Source organism: Otolemur garnettii, unplaced genomic scaffold (genome assembly GCF_000181295.1).
Source record: "Otolemur garnettii isolate 467f Iridium unplaced genomic scaffold, OtoGar3 scaffold00247, whole genome shotgun sequence".
Taxonomy (NCBI): Eukaryota; Metazoa; Chordata; class Mammalia; order Primates; family Galagidae; genus Otolemur; species Otolemur garnettii.
The window spans coordinates 1,682,648-1,704,388 of record NW_003852642.1 but is presented as its reverse complement, the minus strand read 5'-3'; the positions used below and the strand labels follow the sequence as shown (position 1 = coordinate 1,704,388).

General features: G+C 36.5%; 2 protein-coding genes across 2 annotated transcripts; both read left to right on the top strand.

Annotated features, from left to right (window-relative positions):
* Positions 1-2,974: 2,974 nt before the first annotated feature.
* Positions 2,975-3,919, top strand: LOC100956986 (olfactory receptor 1002-like). Its single transcript, XM_012813154.1, has one exon. The coding sequence runs from the start codon at positions 2,975-2,977 to the stop codon at positions 3,917-3,919; it is 945 nt and encodes a 314-aa protein (XP_012668608.1).
* Positions 3,920-20,337: 16,418 nt separating this feature from the next.
* On the top strand, positions 20,338-21,282 carry LOC100956674 (olfactory receptor 1009). The gene has a single exon (XM_003802490.1). The coding sequence runs from the start codon at positions 20,338-20,340 to the stop codon at positions 21,280-21,282; it is 945 nt and encodes a 314-aa protein (XP_003802538.1).
* Positions 21,283-21,741: the final 459 nt, after the last annotated feature.

The following is a 21,741-nucleotide window of genomic DNA, read 5'->3' as shown; positions in this document are numbered from 1 at the left end:
AAACTCACGTTAAGCCTAACTTTGTCTTGCAGTGATCACTCAATAAAACTGCAGCTCCTGAGACCTCACTGGGCCTGGGCGTGCTGTGATTACAGCTTCTGCCATACTTTATTTCCATTGTTGTTATTTATATTTTCTCCACTGGTCCCTGAATTTGAGGACAGTAACATTTTTATTTTTCCATTTATCAAACCTACCAAAATAACATAAGCTATGCACATGACTTTGGGCACCAGCAGAATGAGAACTCAAGTCAGCTGATTCAGAAGTTTGTGTTCTATTGTAAAGGGAAGTAATTAAGACTCAGAAAGGCTTCTTAATTCTAACCTATAAGCCCATAAAACTCTCCAGCACATGTCACTATCTCTATGCCAAACACAACATTCAACCCAAATACTTTAAGTAGGTCACAGAGATTCTAAAAGAGAGTCCTACTTCTGAGCGATTATGGTTAGAAGGGGAGTCTGGGCACCCAGCAGCACTACAGTGGTTGGTGCGGGAGTTCTAAGTAGGTGAGATCATCTTAAGCAGAAGGGTTTGCAAAAAATCTCATGAAGGTGCTAAAGCTCAAAGGAGACGAAGAGGTGAATAAAAATAAAATGGACTGGGGACTCTCTTTTAGAGATCTCAAATATGCATTTCTAGCAAAATTCTAGAGAAATGGTCTCTATTTTGGGGACAGATTGAGAGAGAGAGAAGAAACAAGGCAAGATGGGATGAGACGAGAGTGTGTATTTTGGTTAGATTTGTGCAATTACAGTTGATACAAAGTACCCCAAATTATTTTCTCAGAAAATAACTTTAATATTATCTCTGTGGACCCGATCTCCTGAGCTTATGGTTCCTTGAGGGAGTTGGCACCATTTACTAATAAGCTCTTCAGAAAAACCTCTCCTGTGTGCTGTGCAGAAGTGAGTCAAAGAAGTCTTTTAAAATGTTAGTGGAATAGGGTCAAGATGATGTAATTCTATTATTTCTGTCATTCTATTGTTTTCTGGACACCTGAAGAAGCTGAGGAGAAGAAAAATTTGTAGGGTAATTTATTTTCTTATTAGAAACTGTGGGCTTTGTAACTCACTTTGCACAGGCAGGCAATGGGTTTAGGGCTTATTTCTCCAGATGCGTAAGTTAAATGATTGCCTAAATTGCATCTCAGAGGCCAGGTAGGCAAAGATGAGTTTAGAGGCCTGGGACAATATCATCATGAAGGCCACTAATTTGGTGCAAATAGACTATTTAGTCTGTGTTTTTGATCTTGGTGGCCTAACTTAAAAGTATTTGGGTTGAATTTTGTGTTTGGCATAGAGATAGGGATATGTGGTGGAAAGTTTTATGGGATTATAGAAGGTTAGAGTTAAGAGGCCTTGACTTTCTGAGTCTTAATTACTTGCTTTACCTAGTTACAGAACACAGGCTTCTGAATCAGCTGGTTGAATTCTCATTCTGCTTGTGCCCAAAGTCACATGTGTACCTTGTATTGTGTGTGTGTGTTTTTTTTTTTATTCTCTTAATTTTTATTTTTTAGTATAATCTTTGGCTTGCATAAGACCAAATGTAAATGTCAGTAGCCTTTCCACAGCCAACATTTATTGTTTCATACATTATTTCAGGTTCAATACCAATTTCTGAAAACATAACAAATATCAACAGTGTAAGTACTTCACTACCTGTTTTTACAGAAACATTAATTTGAAGTCATCAATGCGTATATTTCCAGTGTCAGTCTTCTACTTTTTTTCCATAACTTAAATTTATTTTGATACTTGAAATACTGTTTCTATCTTCTTTGTGTTATTTAAAATAGAACTATAAATAGCCTGAGATGAATTTCTATGTTTAAAAAATATAGAGTTCTTGAAACATTTTATTACTAAGAAAATAGCTCTCTCTTTTTTAAAACTAATCTTATCTTGCATCCCTCAAGAAGAGGCAAGATCCTTTGCCTCTGAGACCACAAAAGGCCAGCAGCTTTTTGCTTCATGAATTTTCAGGTAAGCAAACCCTTTCCAAACTTTGTGGCCAGAGGAAAATGCTGTGAGACATTTTTCCATACTTCTGCCACATGCACCTCATGAATATTTTCATTTAATTTTGCCTATGGCATCATTATGAATAATGATCTGTGCCTGGAGTCTCGTATAGGTTTTTGTGTGGACTTAAGTTTTTATTTTTCTGGCATAAATGCCCAGGAGTGAACTTTTTCATTCTTCAAATATTTGTCTTTCTTTCCTAAGCACCTGATAACACGGTGGGGGGTCAGAGAATCTACTAAATATTTGAGAACGAGTCCTTTCTTGGATGGACTTAAACATTCAATGGAGAATGAATGGATTAATAGTTATACATAGAAATGATGGGCAGAAATGCAGGCAGCTCTGAGAAAGCGTCCCAAACAAGATATTGTTGAGTTCTTTCATCTCTGTTCCAAAACCAAGGTCTTTTGTTTCAGCCTCCCCTACTTTCTTTTAGATAATTTGACTAACTGTTGCTATAGAATGGAAGAGAATTGGGGAGGAAATTACATTGTTAACATCTGTTTACTATTAAACTGGAGTGAGGATAAGTATTAGCCTGAATTCATTGAATTTATATAATTCCCTGGTCTATGAAATATTTTTCAAAGCATCCTTGGATCTAAGACAGGTGTCTTTAGAAAAGTAACCTTGTATAGTTAGAAGGCTTGCCGTAGATGATCTTTAAAGTTCAGTTCTAGGTCTAAAATTCTGATTCTGTACAAAAAATCCTCTTTTGATGGAGGAGGAAACTGACCTGCCCAGTGAGGTTCAGTGAGCAAATCAGTGTGACACACGTGGTTACCAGAGAGTAAGCAGGCCGCAAGACCGTTGGCGGTCAGCCCCTGGCTATGTAAGTTAAAACATGAGTTAAATTCAGATGTGAAACTAATTAGCTTTTCATTATGAATGTGTTGCCTAGAAAATTCTTTGTCTTTCTTACAACAGATAGACCCACAGCAATGGCTTACAGAAATCAAACTTCCGTTACTGAGTTTGTTTTCGTGGGATTAACAAATCGCTTCCAGCACCAGGTTCTGCTCTTCCTGGTATTTCTCTTTGTTTATCTTGTCACTCTTTTGGGGAACTTGGGGATGATCACGCTCATTTGGATGGACTCCCGACTCCACACCCCCATGTACTTTTTCCTCTGCCACTTGTCCTTTGTGGATGTCTGCTCTTCTTCTGTCATAGGGCCCAAGATGTTGACTGATATCTTCATGGAGAAGAAAGTAATCTCTTTTTTTGGTTGTGTAGCCCAGATATGGCTTTTTGGTCACTTTGTAGTAACTGAATGCTTCCTTCTGGCTGCCATGGCGTATGACCGGTACGTGGCCATCTGCAAGCCCTTGTTGTACACACTCGTTATGTCCCAGCAGGTCTGTGTGCAGCTGGTGGTGGGGCCTTATGCCCTGGGCCTCATCAGCACTTTGACCCATACAACTTTCACCTTTCAACTGCCCTACTGTGGCCCAAATATCATCAACCACTTCTTCTGCGACCTTCTTCCTGTTCTCTCCCTGGCATGTGCAGATACCTACGTCAATAAGCTTTTAATTTTTATCCTGGCCGGAGCCCTGGGAGTACTCAGTGGTGTGATCCTCTTGGTCTCCTACATCTACATTGTTGTGGCCATCCTGAGGATACGCTCTGCTGATGGGAGACACAAAGCCTTTTCTACCTGCTCTTCACATGTGACTGCTGTGTCCATCCTATATGGTACTCTCTTCTTTATTTACGTACGTCCAGGCTCTAGTTTCTCTCTGGACATCAATAAAGTGGTTTCTTTGTTTTACACAGCAGTGATCCCCATGTTGAACCCCCTTATCTACAGCCTGAGAAACAAGGAGGTCAAAGATTCATTCAGAAGGAAGATCAAAAGGAAGAAGCTTCTGATAGGTAGGTGACCTAGGACACCAGTGGTATTTCCTACAGATAAGTGACAATGTACAGAGGGAGAGAAGCTACACCAGGTGGTTGGACACCTACATTTAAGTTGCAATTAACTCTTTATAACTCTGTGTCATTGATAAGTCACCTGACATCTTTAGAAGCAATTCTATCACTTTGATTTTGGAATATTAAACCAAGATGGGTGAAAGTTTAGAAATTATTCTCAAGTTTTGTGACTAGGAAATAAGAGGTTCTCTTTAAAATTGTGAAAAAATAAAAAAAATCACAGCCTGTGAAATTAGCAGTACCTTGGTTTTGGATTATGGAGTAGTGAGTCGTCTTAACTTTATGAGAATTTGGCTTTGAGTCTTTTAAAACTTGAACTGTTCCAAAGGGTATTATTCTGATAACTATGGAAACTTCTAAATTATCTTCACATTTTGAATAGACATCTTACAAAGAACTTTTAATACACTATACAAGGTGGCCATAAAGTTTATGTTCAATTTAAAATATTGCACATGAACTTTATGGCCACCCTGCATACTCTTGGGGAGAGTAACAAGTTATTGGGATTGTGCCACTGTAAGTGTCTGATTTATGCTGGTAAGGTGAAGAAGGCACTTCAGTTCTTTCGTAAAGTGGTTGTTACTACCATTGTTATTCACTGATTTTTATTTTATTTTATTTTATTTTTTGCAGTCTTTGGTTGGGGCTGGGTTTGAACCCACCACCTCTGGCATATGGGGCTGGTGCCCTACCCCTTTGAGCCACAGGCACTGCCTATTTACTGATTTTTATGTGTTAGCTGGGGCATTAATTCTTACTTTACAGATAATGAACCTGACAGCCATGAAGACACAGGGGATTTCTCATCATTCACAATTTGAATTCAGCTTTTTTTTTTTTTCTGTGCCAATATAATATTATTTCAGCCATTTTTCTGTGTTCTTTTTCTGGAACATAACAACAAATTCATGAAATGAGGGAATAAGACCTGTTCATTGTACAGAGTTAAGACTCCCTCAGATACACACAATGCTTCCCTTTGAAGACATTTTTTAAGAAGAATTTAGTTTAGCCCATAGACTTTTAAGAATATAAATAGTCTCTAGTAACCCAGACTTTTTCATCATATTGTCTGCCAGTAACACTGTCTGTGTTGTGTAATGATTTGAGGGCAATATTCAATTAAGAGAAAGAGGGGTTCAGATTATGTTGCAATTTTTAATTAATTTGATAAATTTTTTTGTGCACACATTATTGGGTATCATGAATATCAGGAGTAATAAACTTGTGGAGGCCATAAGCTAGTAGGATAGAAAGATAAATACAAAATTGTTAAGAAGATTAAAAATCGATTACATATATAATGTGATTTCTCTAACAAAACATCAAGGAACCGAGATAGAGCGTAAAAGTGTGTATTTTAGAAAGAGTGACAGGGAGAACCCATTTTAAGTTGGGTAAGTATTAGTAAAGATGAAGAACGTATGTTTTGTGGTATGGTTTCCCATGGAGTCTGGATATTATTATTTGGACCATATGAGTGGAGACAAAAGGACCCTCTAGAAAATAGTAACAGGGACACCCAGATTTTCCAGGAACAAGAACAAAAGTTTGCAAATCACTTTATTCTGATCCTCAAGATCCCATTTTTATGATGCAGTGCTTTTGGAATGAAGAGAGCTGAAAGTAGGATGTAATGTCTTGTTGACAGAAGGGATTTATATGAGCTGAATGAATTCTTTAAAAAATTAACATTTTTGAGAATACATTAAAATATTTGTGACCTTTTCAGCCGTGTGACTCTTTATTGACTCTGCCTAAGTTAATAAGATCTTCCAAGGCACCCACTTTTGCTAGATTGATTGTGGTCTATTTCCAAGTCTCCCTAAGTCCCTATGGTCCATGAAAACAAACAAAAAATAGGTGGTTTGTCTCTATAGCCTTAACAATTATGCTTGTGAACTCATCCTAGAAAAAGTACTATATACACCATTGTTTAATATCATCACTATGATCACCTCCGAAGTACTTCCTTTGGGAAGCTATGCACTGATACCAGTACATAGTCCACCCTTCAAAGCAATTTTGGAACTCTTTTGCTAGTATGGCCATGAGAACTGTCATTATAGGAGGTATGACAAGTAAGTTCATGAACTCATCCTAGGGAAAGTGCTACATACTTTATTGCTGAATATCCCTATGGTCACCTTTGAAGTACTTCCTTCGGAAAGCTTTGCACTGATGCCCGTACCTAGTCTACCCCTCAAAGCAATTTTGGAACTGTTTTGCTAGAATGGCCATCAGAGCTGTCATTGTATGTGTGAGATATGATAATTAAGTTTACAAACTTATCCTAGAAAGATTACCTTGAGGGGTGGACTAGGCATCGGTGCATAGCTTTCCAAGGGGAGTACCTCGAAGGTGACTGCAGTGATAGCAATGAGGTATGTGGTACTCAATGAACAAGGTCTTTCCTGGCCTTTACATTTCCTGTTTCATCAACTTTAGAGCAGTCTTCTATGTCACTCTTGTCTCATCTAAGGGTTTGCTCAATTGTCCTATCATCAAGGAGGCCCCTGGATCTCTTTGCTTAAAACAACTCTCTGCTTCAGTTACATCCCAAACATTTAGATGTTTTTCTTTACTATTTTTGAGGTGCTTGAAACTACCCAAATATTATCTATTTCCTTGTTTGTATACTATGTGTCTCTCACCAGCAGAAGATCTGGTTCCTGAGAGCAACAGTGCTGTATGCTGTTTGTCCCCAGGCCCTGCCATCTGATGCTGTATGTTGACAGTTTGTCCCCAGGCCTTGCCATCTGGCATGTGATAAGGATCCATATATACATATTTATTGATTGAAAAATAAATAGATGGTTGATACTAAATTCTTTATTTCATGGACATTAAAGTTTGATAGATATTAGCCTTGGCAAAGTTTCCTTGGATGAATAATTTAACCACACAATGGGTTTAAGTGCATCAGATCGAATCTCTCTCTCTCTCTCTCTCTCTATATATATATATATATTTATACATACATATATATACACACTCATGCATTTACACTTTAAGTTTATTTATTTATTTAGAGACAGAGTCTCACCTTATCACTCTTGGTAGAGGGCTGTGGCATCACAGCTCACAGTAACCTCTAACTGCTGGGCTCAGGCGATTCTCTTGCCTCAGCCTCCCAAGTAGCTGGGACTACAGGCACTCGCCACAACGCCTGGCTATTTTTTTGTTGCAGTATGGCCAGGGCCAGGTTTGAACCCACCATCCTGGGTATATGGAGCCCTGTGCCCTAGCTGCTGAGCCACAGGCGTCGCCCAACACTTTAAGTACATTTATGACTTCACATGGAGTTTGGCATGCAATGGATAAGAAAAAATGGTAATTTTCAAAGAGTAAATTTACTTTTTCATGATTTTTTTCCATTCACCACTATGTGGGAGTTCTAGTGTTATCATTTGTGTTTGATTTTCTGGTAACACATCTTATTTTGGATTCTTTTTTCTGCATTCAGACTTGTTTCTTGCTTACAGACATTTATTTACTCTATTCATGTTTACAATAAAACCTTGACTTCATTTTGGAGAATAACCTCTAACCTACAAATGCAGTCTTGGCAGGGCTGAGACTGATGTCCTTTCCTTTCCATAACATGGCATTGGCATATGACCAAAGCTTAAACTATCTTTCCTTGGACTTTGACGTGTAAGCAGAGCAACACAGCAGAAAAATGGTTGGAGTTCATTCATTTCAGCCGATTCCCCAGACTACTTAGACAACTTCTGCCTCAGGGACACCCAGTGATGTCCTGGTTTTTACCTTGTTTTTAATCTGTTTCTTTTGTCTTTCCATGGATATTGTGAGATACCAAGTATACTTGTAAATAATTTCCTATTTTTGTTGCTTGCAGCTGAAGAATCCTGACACGTGGCCTAATTTTTCTTTGCCTGGGAAGTATTCCATGCTCATTTTCACTCTCTTGAATAATTTATTCAATACACTCTAAAGTTAGAAATTATTATTTGGCATACCTCAGAAGACAAGAAATGAAGTATAATTTATTTCTAGTTAAATATTATTGGAGGGTTAGAGTCATTCTTAAATTATTTTATTTGATAATCAGTTAACTTATTCTATTTGTTTTAATCCTTGTGTTAATAATTATCATATGTGCTGTGCCCTTTGCAGAGTTGGCTCTGATGTCTATAGTAAAGCCACAAATAAAACATTAATATGTTCATTTGAAAGACCAATATACTGAGTGTAGCCATTGCTGCATTGCTGAATAACAGATTGTTATGAACCTGGCAGCTTGAAACAACTTAAATTTACTGCCTCATGGATTCTGAGGGTTAGGAGTGTGCACACCTCTTTGTGGGGATTTTCTGCTCAGTGTCTCACAAGACCTAAACATGCTGGGAGGTCTAGATTCCTTTCTGGACACTCTAGGGTCAAATCTGTTTCAAAGCTCATTTGGTTAGCTGACAAACTTTATTTCTTTGCAGTGGTAGGACCGAAGTTCTTGTTCTTCTTGGACTGTCAGTGGGGGCCTGTCTCAGCTCCTTAAGTCTGCCATACTCCTTCTCATGTGGTCTTCAATCTGCAGACCAGCAAGTACCCTACTGAATAAATCACTCTAGACATGGAGTGCAGGTGGGCACTCTGTGAACTGGTTCTGGTCAACTAATTACTGTAGGACTTGATAGGTGTACCAAATAAACTCTAAGCAGATTAAAAAAAAATTAAAGAGGTGACATTTAATGTCAGACTGAGTCCTCCAAATCCAGCGTCTTTCCTTGTGATTGTAGAAGGCCATTCAGTATAAATAGGACTGATAATTCTATTATTTTCCCTTATAAATTCTCTGGATTCTTATATCATCTCTTCTTCCAGGAAAAATTAGAAGAAAATTATTTAGAAAGTCACTATTGAATAATGTATTCTGATATGATTTTGGAAAACTATACAATCACAAAGAGTTCTCTGTAAAGTTATCAAAGGAAATCACTTCCACTGAATCAGTGCACTTTATAAAGACAGTCTTTACAAATTGGTTGTGATAAACATTTTTTGATTATTTCAGTTTATTTTAATTTTAAAATACAGATATATTTCCAATGAATTGCTTTGACCACAAAGTAATTCCTATGTAATCATCATTTTCATTTACTCAACCACTCAGAATATAGGAGCTTCTACACAGCAGGGCCTTTGAAAATGCCTATTGAATCAGTTATGATGCAATTTTTTTCCCTGAGAAGGTGTTGTGGCTTGGCGCCCACGCTCAGTGGTTAGGCTGCCGGCCACATACACTGAGGGTGCCAGGTTCAAACATGACTCAGGCCTAGTAAACAACAATGACAACTGCAACAAAAAAATAGACAGGCATTGTGGTGGGCACCTGTAGTCTCAGCTACTTGAGAGGCTGAGGCCAGAGAATCACTTAAGCCCAAGAGTTTGAGGTTGCTGTGAGCTGTGATGCCAAGGCACTCTACGAAGGACTGCATAGGGAGATTCTGCCTCATAAATCTCCAAGAAAACCTAATAAAGTATTGTTTGGAAAAGTAAATAAAGCAAAAAGAATGATATTATGTTCTGGTATTTCTCTGAGACAAGAGAAAGGAAAAAGTTGAAGTTCAAAAAAGTGATCATTTTGACTGCATAGCATCAGGGAAGGCTTACTGGATGAGACTATCATTAGGACACACCTTGCATTATACATGAAATTTTGACTTCTGGTACTTCAGTAAGTGAGCAGGGAAAGTCAGAAGGGGTATAAGGAAAAAGGACTATGTGCAGTCTGGGTAGGGATGGTGATGAGCCAGGCTAGACAGACACATACCATGCTCATTGTGGGAGGGAAAGGTGTCCAGGATAAAAGAAACAAAGTTGAGGTGAGTCTAGACCTAAATCTTTCTAGGGCAATGCCATGATTATAAAGTTTATGTGGAATTGCGAATCCAAATATCTAAGTTAATCTTGAAGAATAAAATCAAGGTGGATGTATACAAGAATTGATATGGGATCTGGAATGCTGAATTAGTCTAATGGAATAGAGAGAAAGCACAGATGCATTAGCTAATGCACCTAATAGCTTATAGTCAAATAATAAATAGATCTTCTATGTGAGCACTTTATTTTTGGAAAAAAGTAGTGGGAGGATGTAGGTTTTTAAAATAATGTTGTATCCATTAGATGTCTGCATGGACATCAGTAAAATGTTATTCTGTCTTATGACACACTAACATTGATTCCTGGGGGATTGAAGATCAAGATGTGAAAGGGCATAAACCACATAAAGTATAATGCAGGGAATAACTTTATAATTTGCGGCAGTAGTTTCTGGCAGAAAAATATTTTATAAAAGCCACAACAAAAGCTCACTAAACTTGAAGGAAAACATTAATACCCTGAACTACATTGAAGCCAATGTTGGTACATCTAAAGTCACCATGAAGGCCGTGAACATCTAAACCACGGAGCAGGAACATATTATTTACAATGCACATAGCTGAAGTTTATCTAGGATATCTGAATAACTTTTGTAATTAAAAAATAAGAGCAAATGCCGTGAAAAGGTACATCCAAGCAAGATATAAATCTTTTCCATTCTCTTTTCCCTTTTATAACCCAGAAATAACTTTCTCAAGGACTTGGGAGCCATTGTTTGCACATGTAGATGTGGCCCATCTCCCAGTCTTTCTGAGGAGCCTAACTGCAATACGTGTCAGTTAGCGAACACAGACAGCCTATCACACTGACTAACCTTCCCCAATATCCTCCAGCACTTTTTTCTTTTTTGTTTTGGTCTGGTTTGTTTCCTTGCTTTTCTTTTTTTATTTCAAATTAATATGAGGGTCACCGTGATGCTTAAAAACTCTTCTGCCTTTTGTTTCAGAAGAGTTGGGTTCAACATCACTTCCCTGTTGCAAGAGTCTTGAATGAAGTCTTAATGGACTCTTCACCTCTGTCTGGTGCAATTTTATTTTGACAGTTCAATGAAGAAATTTGACTCCCAGGTATATTTCTAAGAGAAATTCACACTCACATCTACAAAAAGAGGTAAATAAGGATATTTACTGAAGAAAAAATTATAAAGGTTGAAAACTGGAAAACATCCCAAATACCTAACAAACAAAATAATAGAGAAATAACTTGTAGAATATGCATAAAACAGAATATTAACAGCAATAAAAATACATGAACTAAAGATTTACTCAACAAAGGATCAAGTTGTCAAAGTCTGGATGGTGGTGGTGCTCTATTTTATGACAAGCACAGTGGTTTAATGACTGTGTTTGTCTTATAGTAACTCTCCCAGTAGCTCACTTAAGATTCATGCAAATTTTTTGTGTTCTTTGTCAATGAAAGCTTAAAAATGTAGCATCAATTTTGCATTTCTTAATCTAGGATTTTTTTTTGAGATAGAATCTCACTTTGTTGCCCCCAGTAGAGTGCTGTAGTGTCATAGCTCACAGCAACCTCAAACTCTTGAGCTCATGAGATTCTCCTGCCTCCCAAGTAGCTGGGACTACAGGCACCTACCACAATGCCTGGCTATTTTTAGAGATGGGGGTTTCCCTCTACCTCAGAACTGGTCTCAAACTCCTGAGCTCAGGTCATTCCGCCTGCCTCAGCCTCCCAGAGTGCTGGGATTACAGGTGTAAGCCACCTCGTGTGGCCAGTTCAACATCTATTTATAGGAGAGATTCAAAAATGATCTGTTCATATGTATTGAAAGTGCTCCACACATTCACACACATATGAACCATAGGTGAGATGGTATGTATTTATCATGTCTAACTCTCCACATTCTTTTTCCTGCCAGTTTTAGAAAAATTGCTCAACTATGACAATGGCAGTGAAGAATAATGGCAAGTTTAATTGACTAAACCCAAGTTTTCTTTCATTAAATACAAAAATTCACCTAATTGTCCAGCATAAGGCAGAATGATATTTCATGAATCACTCATGCACCTGGATATCCCGAATCAGACTCAATCAGAAAAATTAGCATTTTTCTTTCCACAAATAAGGCACTGTTTTTTTCCCCCCAAAACATTTTATTTCTTTTTTTTAACTTAACATTTAAGATGGCATGTATGTATATGTACAACATGATGTTTTGAAGTATATATAGATTGCAGAATACTTAACTGTGGCTAATTAACATATGTAAGACTTCACATAGTTATTATTTTTGCGGTGAGAACACATCTATGTTCTTAGTAGTTTTCAAGAACACAATCCCCCAACATACACACCAACATCTGGCCCTTGGAAACTACCATTCTACTCTATTTCATTGAGATCAACTTTTTTAGATTCCACAGATGAGTGAAATCATGTGGTATTTCTCTTTCTGTGCCTGGATTATTTCACTTAACATAACTGCCTTCCGGTTCATCTTAGGTTTTCACAAATGATGGGATTTTATTCTTTTTATGGCTGAAAAGTATTCTATTTTGTATACCTACTACCTTTTCTTTATCCATTTATTTGTTGATGGACACTTATTTTGTTCCACATCTTGGCTATTGTGGATAATGTTGCAATAAACATGGAAGTGTGCCTCTCCTCTGCATACTGATTCCATTTTCTCTGGGTGTCTGTCCATCAGTGAGCTCGCTGGGTCACCGGTTCATTCCATTTTTAATTTTTTGAGGAACTCCCAAACTCTTTTCCATTAAGGCTGTGCTAATTTACATTTCCACCAACAGTGTGCAAGAATTCAATTTTTCCACATCCTAGATAACACTTATCATTTTCTTTTTGGTAGCAGCCATTTTAACAGGGCCAAGGTGATGATATAGTCATGTGATTTTAATTCACAATTCCCTAATGATTAGTGTGTGTGTGTGTCTGTGTTCATTTGTTTTTTCCACTGAAGCAAAAGAGGAGATGAGGATGGATGAAAATCCAGTAGCACTAAAGAGTCTACATGTATTGGTGAGGAAGATTAAGTTGAGGGAACTTCTGTTTTTACTAAGTCATAACTGTGTACATTAATGCATTTATGGGGTACAATGTGCTGATTTGATATACCATGTGGAAAGCTTACATTAAACTTATTAACATTACCAGCCACTTACCATCATTTGATCTTTGATAAGACTATCAAAAGCATTCATTGGGGGAAAGATTCCCTATTTAACAAATGGTGCTGGGCAAACTGGCTGGTGACCTGTAGAAGACTGAAACCAGACCCACACCTTTCATCATTAACAAAGATTGATTCTCACTGGACAAAAGATTTAAACTTAAGAATGAAACTAGAACAGTACTAGAAGTGAGTGCAGGGAAAACATGTGAAGAAATTGGCCTAGGAGAAATTTTTATGAGGAGGACCGGCTAGAACTTCTTCCAAGGGACACAAGTATTGGAACAGAGTCAGGTGATTGAGCAGCCATGGACTGAATGCCAAGGAGTTTGAAGGTAAAAGCTGGAGATGGCAGCAGTATCACGATGGTTGATTTGACTTCTTCCTCAGCCTTACTACATTACAACTTGTGCAAATGTCTCTGTTTACATTCGTTTGGCTTCAGAGTTCCGTGAAGCAGAGATTTAAGGGAACTGGGCTCTAAGGAATTCTCATAGCCACGGCTGTAACATACTTTTTCAGAGCAGTTGCAGAAATTTTGTGATATTTCTTGTGGGGAAAACTTAGCAGTTGTGATGTCATTGTACAAAACCTTACTCTTTATGTATATATTTATCTAGGAAAGGAGTAGAGGGAAAAGGGTTTTACTCTTTAAGGACATAAAACAAGTAAGTTGATCCCGGTGGATTTTTTTTTTTTTTTTTTTTTTTTTGCAGAATTTAAAGATAGCTAGAATAATTTATTTTTTCTTAACAGTAAAATCCCTCAGGAATGGCATACTTTGGAGGTATCAGTTCTCCCAGGAAAAAGAAGTGATGTAAATGATTCTGACAATTTCAGTGCAACTGAAAAGTGGAACCTTTCTAAAGTCTTGGGAACAAGATTAAGAATAAATAAAACCAAGTAACTCCTACAAAATTTGACCTCTTATTTTGTGCAGAGGCCCAGGTAAGGATGAAGGGTAGAATTTATACTGAAGAGAAGTAAAATTTTTACTCTGTTTTAATCTTAATTAAACTTTTACTTTTGTCATCTCCAAAGGAAAAAGGAACTTGTCAGAACATAAGTTTAGGTCAATTTTTAAATTCACTGCTGTCTTTCTGTTTACTCTTTAAGAAGTCTAAGATGGACTAAATAGATTTATGGAAAAATAAAATGACTTACATTTAAAAATGTGACCTAGAAGGATATCCATTGTCAGATCATAACTGTTTAGAGTATTTCATTAAAATCTAACAAAAAGGAAAGTGGAAGCTTACAGGATGGACAAAGAGGTTTGGATCAAGTTAAATCCACCTTCAAGTCCAGAGAACTTTATTCTTCTCCGTAGTCCACAGTTATAGAATTATTGTGCTCTGAGTGGCAGAGAGGTTGGGCCACTCATTGTAGGTGTGGTGCCGTTTGTGTGGAATATCGCATGGGATTATGAGCATGACAATGAAACATGAGTTGTAGAAGGTAAGAGGGAATATGAAAGGAGAGCATGATTTGCACACGGTTGAGAGTCCTTGTATTTAAGTATATTCGTACTCTATACTCCAGGATTTCTTTGGGTGCTCATTGTATTTTTGTTATCAACAGTCCCTTCACTGTTAAATGTGCATTTGGCGTTGATGGATTCTCTATTTCACCAAAAGCATGCAAGATCGGATGAGAATACTAGATCAAGATCTAAGGTTCCTTCCTGGGAGAGTGGTATTGCTGAAAGATTAGAGGCTGTAAATTCAGAGAGGATAGCATCTTAATCCAAAGAACTCTTAGGAAATACCAGGTCTGGACTATGAGTCACACCTTCTAGACTTCAAGCATCAATTGCTTGCTCTGTAAAGTGGGGGCAACTAAATGCTTCTTGGCCAGGTTTGGGTGGAAATCAAATGTGTTGACATTTGTCATTGAGCCGTGAATACTTTACAATTTCTATTCTATTCTAATACTATTACAATTTCTATTGTTTGACATTCACTGTAGCCACAATTATTGTATCACGGAAGCAGTCATACCCTGTCTTGAGCACTTCATGGTATAAGGTGATATTGTATTTGCCACCACTTCTGCGGTCTTTGGTCAGATGTCTTGAAGCTTGTTTTCTTATTTATAAAGATGAGGCTGGGGCTAGCGTTCTCTTTTCTTTGAGTTTCAGAAACCTGGAATTCAAACTGCAAAGTTTGCTGTTGTTTCTTATTTTCAACCTTCTAAGGTTTACACATTTCTTGCTTCTTCTTACTCCTATCCCAGGCTGACTGTAGCTATTTTGTTTTTAATTGCTGAAATATTAGAGGGAATTATTTTTGGTTCTTACTATTTTTAGTTAGGTTTTAGGATATTTTAAATTACAAAGATAATGCATGCACAGTTTCTCCTTGAACAACACAGGTTTGAACTTTGCAGGTTAAATCCACTTACAGGTGGATTTTAAAGATGAAAGTTACACCAACTGTGCCTGCCTCTCCTGTCCCCCTTCCATCTCCTCCACCTGTTCTGCTACCTCTGAGACCACAAGACTAACCCTTCCCCTTCCTTCTCCCTTCTCTGCCTACTCAGTGTGAAGAAAGAAGGATGAAGACCTTTATGATGATCCACTTCCACTTAATGAATAGTAAATGTATTTTCTCTTAGGATTTTCTTAATAGCATCTTTTTTCTCTAGCTCACTTTACTGTAAGAATATGGTAATAGTAAACATAACATACAAAATACATGTTAACTATTTTATAGGTGAGATTTCCACTAAACAGTAGACTATTAATAGTTAAGTTTTGGGGGAGTCAAAATTTATGTGCAGATTTTCAGCTGGATGAGGGTTCAGTGCCCCTTAACCCTGTGTTGTTCAAAGGCCAGCTGATACTTTGTTCTTGTAACAAAATCTTTTAACTGCAGGGAAAGCTAGAGGCCCCTTTTGATTGCATGGCCGACTCTAGTTCTCCAGACTCTATTATTTTATTTACATACACGCATATAAATAATTATGGCTGAATAAAATGTTGAAATTAAAAAATATTTCTAATATCACACTATATTGTAAATTTTGTAAATTTTGTAAATTTTACATTTTGTAAATTTCTTGTCTTTCATGTTATCATGGAAAAATAATCACATGTGTACATATAGAACTACCCAAATTTTAAACAACTGTACAAAATTTTACAGAATGAATATATACAGGTTTGTTTCTGGTTTTGTTTTTTTGGAAAATATTTATATGGAGTCCAATTTTTCAACTTTTAGAATAATAGTGAAATTTTCGTTATTATTTATTCTCTTCTGTGTTTTCTCAGGATAGACACTAAATAATAGAATTTCTGAGCCATCACACATATACTTTCAAAAAATTTCAATAATAGTAAAAAATTGCAAATCCAGGGTCCCTGCCTCCTGAAGTGTGAATGATCACTAATTTTTCTCTTTGCCTCTGCCTCATCAGATTTTGCATTTCTATATTTCTTAACATTTTCTCAATTTGATGGATGGAAATAGTATATAATTGTTGCTTGAATTTGGTTTATGTGATTGTTAGACATAGTAAGACATTTTTCATGTTTATTGGGATATTGAGGCTTTTTTTCTTGTGGTATGATGTTACCCATCTTTTACCTCTTATTGTAATGAGTATTTGCTATTTTTATTGATGATTTGTGATACTTCTTTGTCTTCTGATTTAAATCTTTAGCAATGTATGTTTCAATATTTTCCCCAATCTTTGTGTCTTCTTATAACTTAAAGTGTATATTGGTATACATTCATTTAAACTTTTAGCAAAATTTATCAACTTGTCTACATTTTTTATGATTTTATATTTTATTTAAGAAGACTATTCCCACAATAAAATTATAATGCTACATTTTAATATGTCATATATATAAATTTTTAATTTGAAGTGGCATGGGTTAGAATAGTTTTAAGACTATTAGATTGTTTAAATGCATCCAGAAATTATGATACCTTTTTATGATAAATTCACCTTCATTTGAAATAAACATTTTTCATACTAATTTGGGATCAATGTCTGACAATTAAGTTTGCAAGCACATCTTAGAGAAAGTACTACATACCTCATTGCTGAATTTCACTACTGTCACCTTCCTGGTACTTCCCTTGGGAAGCTGTGCACTGACACCAGCACCTAGTTCACCCTTCAAAACAATTTTGAAACTCTTTTTCTGGAATGGCCATCAAAGATATTGTATTATCTTTGATGACCTGAAGATCTTTAAAATGTCTTCCTTTTAATATTTTCTTTATATTTGGATAAAGAAAAAAGACATTGGGGCAAGATCAGGTGCGTAGGGGGGCATTACAATACAGTTATTTGTTTACTGGTTAAAAACTCTCTCACAGGCAGTGCTGTATGGGCTGGTGCATTGATGTGATGCAAGGGCCATGAGTTGTTGGCTGAGATTTTTGGTTAAGATTTTCTTATTTCTTTATTTACTTTTTGTTGCAGTTTTTTTGGGCAAGGGCTAGGATTGAACCCACCACCTCTGGCATATGGGGCCAGTGCCCTACTCCTTGAGCTGCTCTGGTTAAGATTTTTTCTCCTTCTTGATGTTTACTCGATCTGTTATTTTTCTCACAGTAAGCCAATGATTTTGACTCATAATTGGACAAATTTTTCCAATTTTTTTTTATCAGTTTTGCTCATTATTGGCTGCCTTGACCACTCTTCATTAGTGAAGCTTTCTCTCCCCTAAGAAAAATGTTTAATCCATGTCTGCACTGCCGTTTTCTTCATGGCCTTATCCCCATAAACTTGGACTAACATATCACTGACTTCACTTTCTCTCTTGCCAAGTTTAACAAGAAATTTAATGTTTATTTCTTTCTCTAATTCAAGCTCTGACAGTCTCACAATGGCACACAAAACCACACAACAACAATGAATGCCACACACCAAGACATTGCCAAACATCAGCATTAATATAACTGTAAGACCCTGCCATGAAAACTTACTTACTGAGCTGTTTGTACAATGTGGCCAATGTAAGTGCACAGTGGCAAGTTTGCAAACTTAATTGTCAGATCTCATACGTATACATAGATCTTTTAGCTTTTTTAGATTTTCCATTTTTTCCCCATTCATCTCTTTATATATTCTACAAATGATAGCTTACTGTTACATTACAATGATAACTTTATAATCCTTGCTGGTATCTGGCATAACACACCCCCTCTTTAAAAAATTTCTTTATCAAGGCAGTGCCTGTAGCTCAAAGGAGTAGGGTGCTGGCCCCATATGCAGGAGGTGGTGGGTTCAAACCCAGCCCTGGACAAAAAAAAAAAAAAACCCAAACTAAACCAAACCAAACACCCCCCCCAAAAAACTAGGGAATTAAAAATGTCTTTATCAAAATTATCTTGGAAATTTTTGATCATATTTCTCTTTTACAAATTTTAAACTCAGAATGGTTTATTAGAAATTATTTTTAAATAGTCTAGTACAAATGTGCTTATAATAAAATGATTTTTTTCTTCTAGGTGGATGCCTAGTAATGGGATCACAGGATGAAATGGCAGCTCAATTTACAATTGCCAAAATGCAGAAATATCCTAAATGCCCACTAACCCAGGAATGGATTAACAATCTGTGGTATATGTATATCATGGAATATTATAGCCATTAACAAGATGGAGACTTTACATCTTTTGTATTAACCTGGATTGAGTTGGAACACATTCTTCTTAGTAAAGCATCACAAGAATGGAGAAGGAAGAATCCAATGTACTCAATGCTAATATGAAGGCAGTCAATGGTCTAATATAAGGTGGGGTATAGGGGAAGGTGGGAGTGGGCAGAAGGGAGGAGGATGGGGATTATTAATGGTGCATGGCATACCTCTAGGGAGCAGAACACAATTATAAGAGAGACTTTACCTAACAAATGCAATCAGTGTAATCTAATTCTTTGTATCCTCAATGAATCTCAAATGATAAAAAAGAAAAAAAAAGAAATTATTCTTAGCTTTTGTTTGGATTACATTAAATTTTCCACACAGTATAAGAAAATCAGGAGTGAGCCAGTTTTCTGACCAAGTCAGCTCTATTGATCCATCCCAATGAGGGAGACTGCACCATTGGTATTTCATAGAACAAAGTAAAAAGAGTCATTATGGTAACATTGAGAAGAGTTGAGTTCAGGTGAAATTTAAACTATGCCAACTTTTGATAGGCTTAAAGCAAAACAGGGCTGTATGTTAAGAGATCAACATCATGTCTAAAAACAAAGTCACAAGATCCTGCTTCCTTGGAAGCTACAAAGTTAAGATAGATGCAGGATATTGTATCTGAAAATCTCTTATCAGAAGCTCCATGTTTGTGCTGAAAATGAGGACTGCCTTGCTATGTCAAAGTGTCTTAGATCTTCCAGAGAAGAGTGAGATGTTTAATCCACTGACACTAATGCCAAACCAAAAAATTTTAGATAACCCATTATTTTAGAAAATAAGATTTCTCATTAAGTAATAAAGTAGCAGTCACTCAAAGAAAAGAGTTGTTAGGACTCTTTATGACTATAGCATATTTATGGGAAAAATATTGCTTTCTGTTGGTGCTACCACTGGGTTTATCTGTGTCTGTTATTTCAGCTTGAAGAGTGGCCATTCAGGTTTTCACTTTTATAGTAAGAGCTAATTTTATTTTTTACAGGAGGAAATGAATCTTTACATGTAAGTCTTTAATAAAATAAAAATGTATTTTTATGCCACTTATTTAGTCATTTTTCCTTTATTTTAGTAAGTTTTATAGTTTATATTTTTCTTTATATAAATATTGAACATTACTTATTAGGCTCATGTATGATTATTTTATCAATTCAAGTAGATAGATATTATTTCCTCTATTATAATTGACATGTGATTATTTTTTATTTTTCATATTGATTTTCCAACTGTCTTGTTGAACTCTATTTTCCCCCAAAATTTATCAGTTGATTCTTTTTTTTAAAATAGGCTTTCTAAAAACTCCATATTTTTCTTTAAAACCCTTGAGCCTTAGTACTCTTTAGGCTGTATTTGATCTGCTAGCAATTTATTTGGACTTTTTCTTTCTTTCTTTCTTTCTTTGCAGTTTTTGGCCAGGGCTGGGTTTGAAACTGCCACCTCTGGTATATGGGGCCGGCATTTTATTCCTTTGAGCCACAGACGCCACCCTGGACTTTTTCTTTTTTAAATCAATGTTCCTAAGTTCCACCTTAATTTCTTTTCCTATGCAATATGTTATAATTTAAAGAAAATTAAAAGTAAATCCATTATCAATTGTGTGTGTATATATATATATATTTTTTTTTTTTTTTTTTTGCTGCAGATACTAACAACAATCAATGGCTGATGAAAACTATACAAGGATCACAGAATTCATTTTTGTAGGCTTGAGATATCATCCCCAACTCCAGGTCTTTCTTTTCTTGCTATTTCTACTCTTTTACCTCATGACTATGACAGGAAATTTGGGCATGATTATTCTCATCTGGTTCGATTCCCGCCTTCACACACCTATGTACTTTTTTCTCAGTCACCTGTCTTTTGTGGATATCTGCTTTTCCTCAGTTGTGGGCCCAAAGATGCTCACTGACTTCTTTGCTGAAAAGAAAGCCATCTCTTTCCTGGGATGTGCCTTGCAGCAGTGGTTCTCTGGGTTCTTTGTAGCCATTGAATGCCTTCTCCTGGCCTCCATGGCCTATGACCGCTATGTGGCCATCTGCAACCCATTACTGTACTCAGTTGCCATGTCTCAGAGACTCTGCATACAGCTGGTGGTTGGACCCTATGTCGCTGGTTTCCTAAACACCATGACACACACAACAGCTGCCTTTCGACTTCCTTTCTGTCACTCGAATGTCATCAATCACTTCTTCTGTGACATGTCTCCCATTCTTTCTCTCATATGCGCTGACATACGGATCAATAAATTGTTAGTTTTCATCGTGGCTGGAGCTGTACTAGTCGTCAGTAGCCTGACCATTATAGTCTCCTATTTTTACATAGTTACTGCCATCCTGAGGATCCGCTCTGCTGATGGGAGGCGCAAAGCCTTTTCCACCTGTTCTTCCCACCTAACAGCCGTTTCCATCTTGTATGGGACTCTCTTCTTTATCTATGTGCGGCCAGGTGCAATTTTTTCTCTGGACCTCAATAAAGTGGTATCGGTGTTCTACACATCAGTGATCCCCATGTTGAATCCACTCATCTACAGCTTGAGAAATAAAGAAGTGAAAGCTGCCGTGGGTAGAATGATAACAAAGAAAAGGTTTTTCATTAAAATTTAAATTCCCATCAAGAACATAAAATAGATCAAAGGAAAAGCTCCCATACATCTTTAGATGACCTGATCATCATCCCAAGATGTTAAAGCATTTATAGTATTTGTAGAATGAAATCATTTTATCTTGCCATACGAATTCTATTTTACTACCTGCTTTTAAAAAATCTCTCTTGTCTCATGGGTCCATAATTGATAATAGAAAAATAAAACATGTTATTCTTCCACTCTGAGACAAATCCTGGGAATAATTTCCAGATGCCTCTCTACATATTTGACTGAATTTGTTTAAATGATTATTATTTGGTATTTTAGTTTTTCTTAGTTTTTAAGATAAATATGAATATGAATAGCTTACTATAGAAATCATAAATAAAATACAAGAATTTGAATGAGAAAACCAGAGAAATTAAAAAATTCAGAGCAATGGATATTGAAAAGTCAGTGGTTAATTAAAATACAGAAA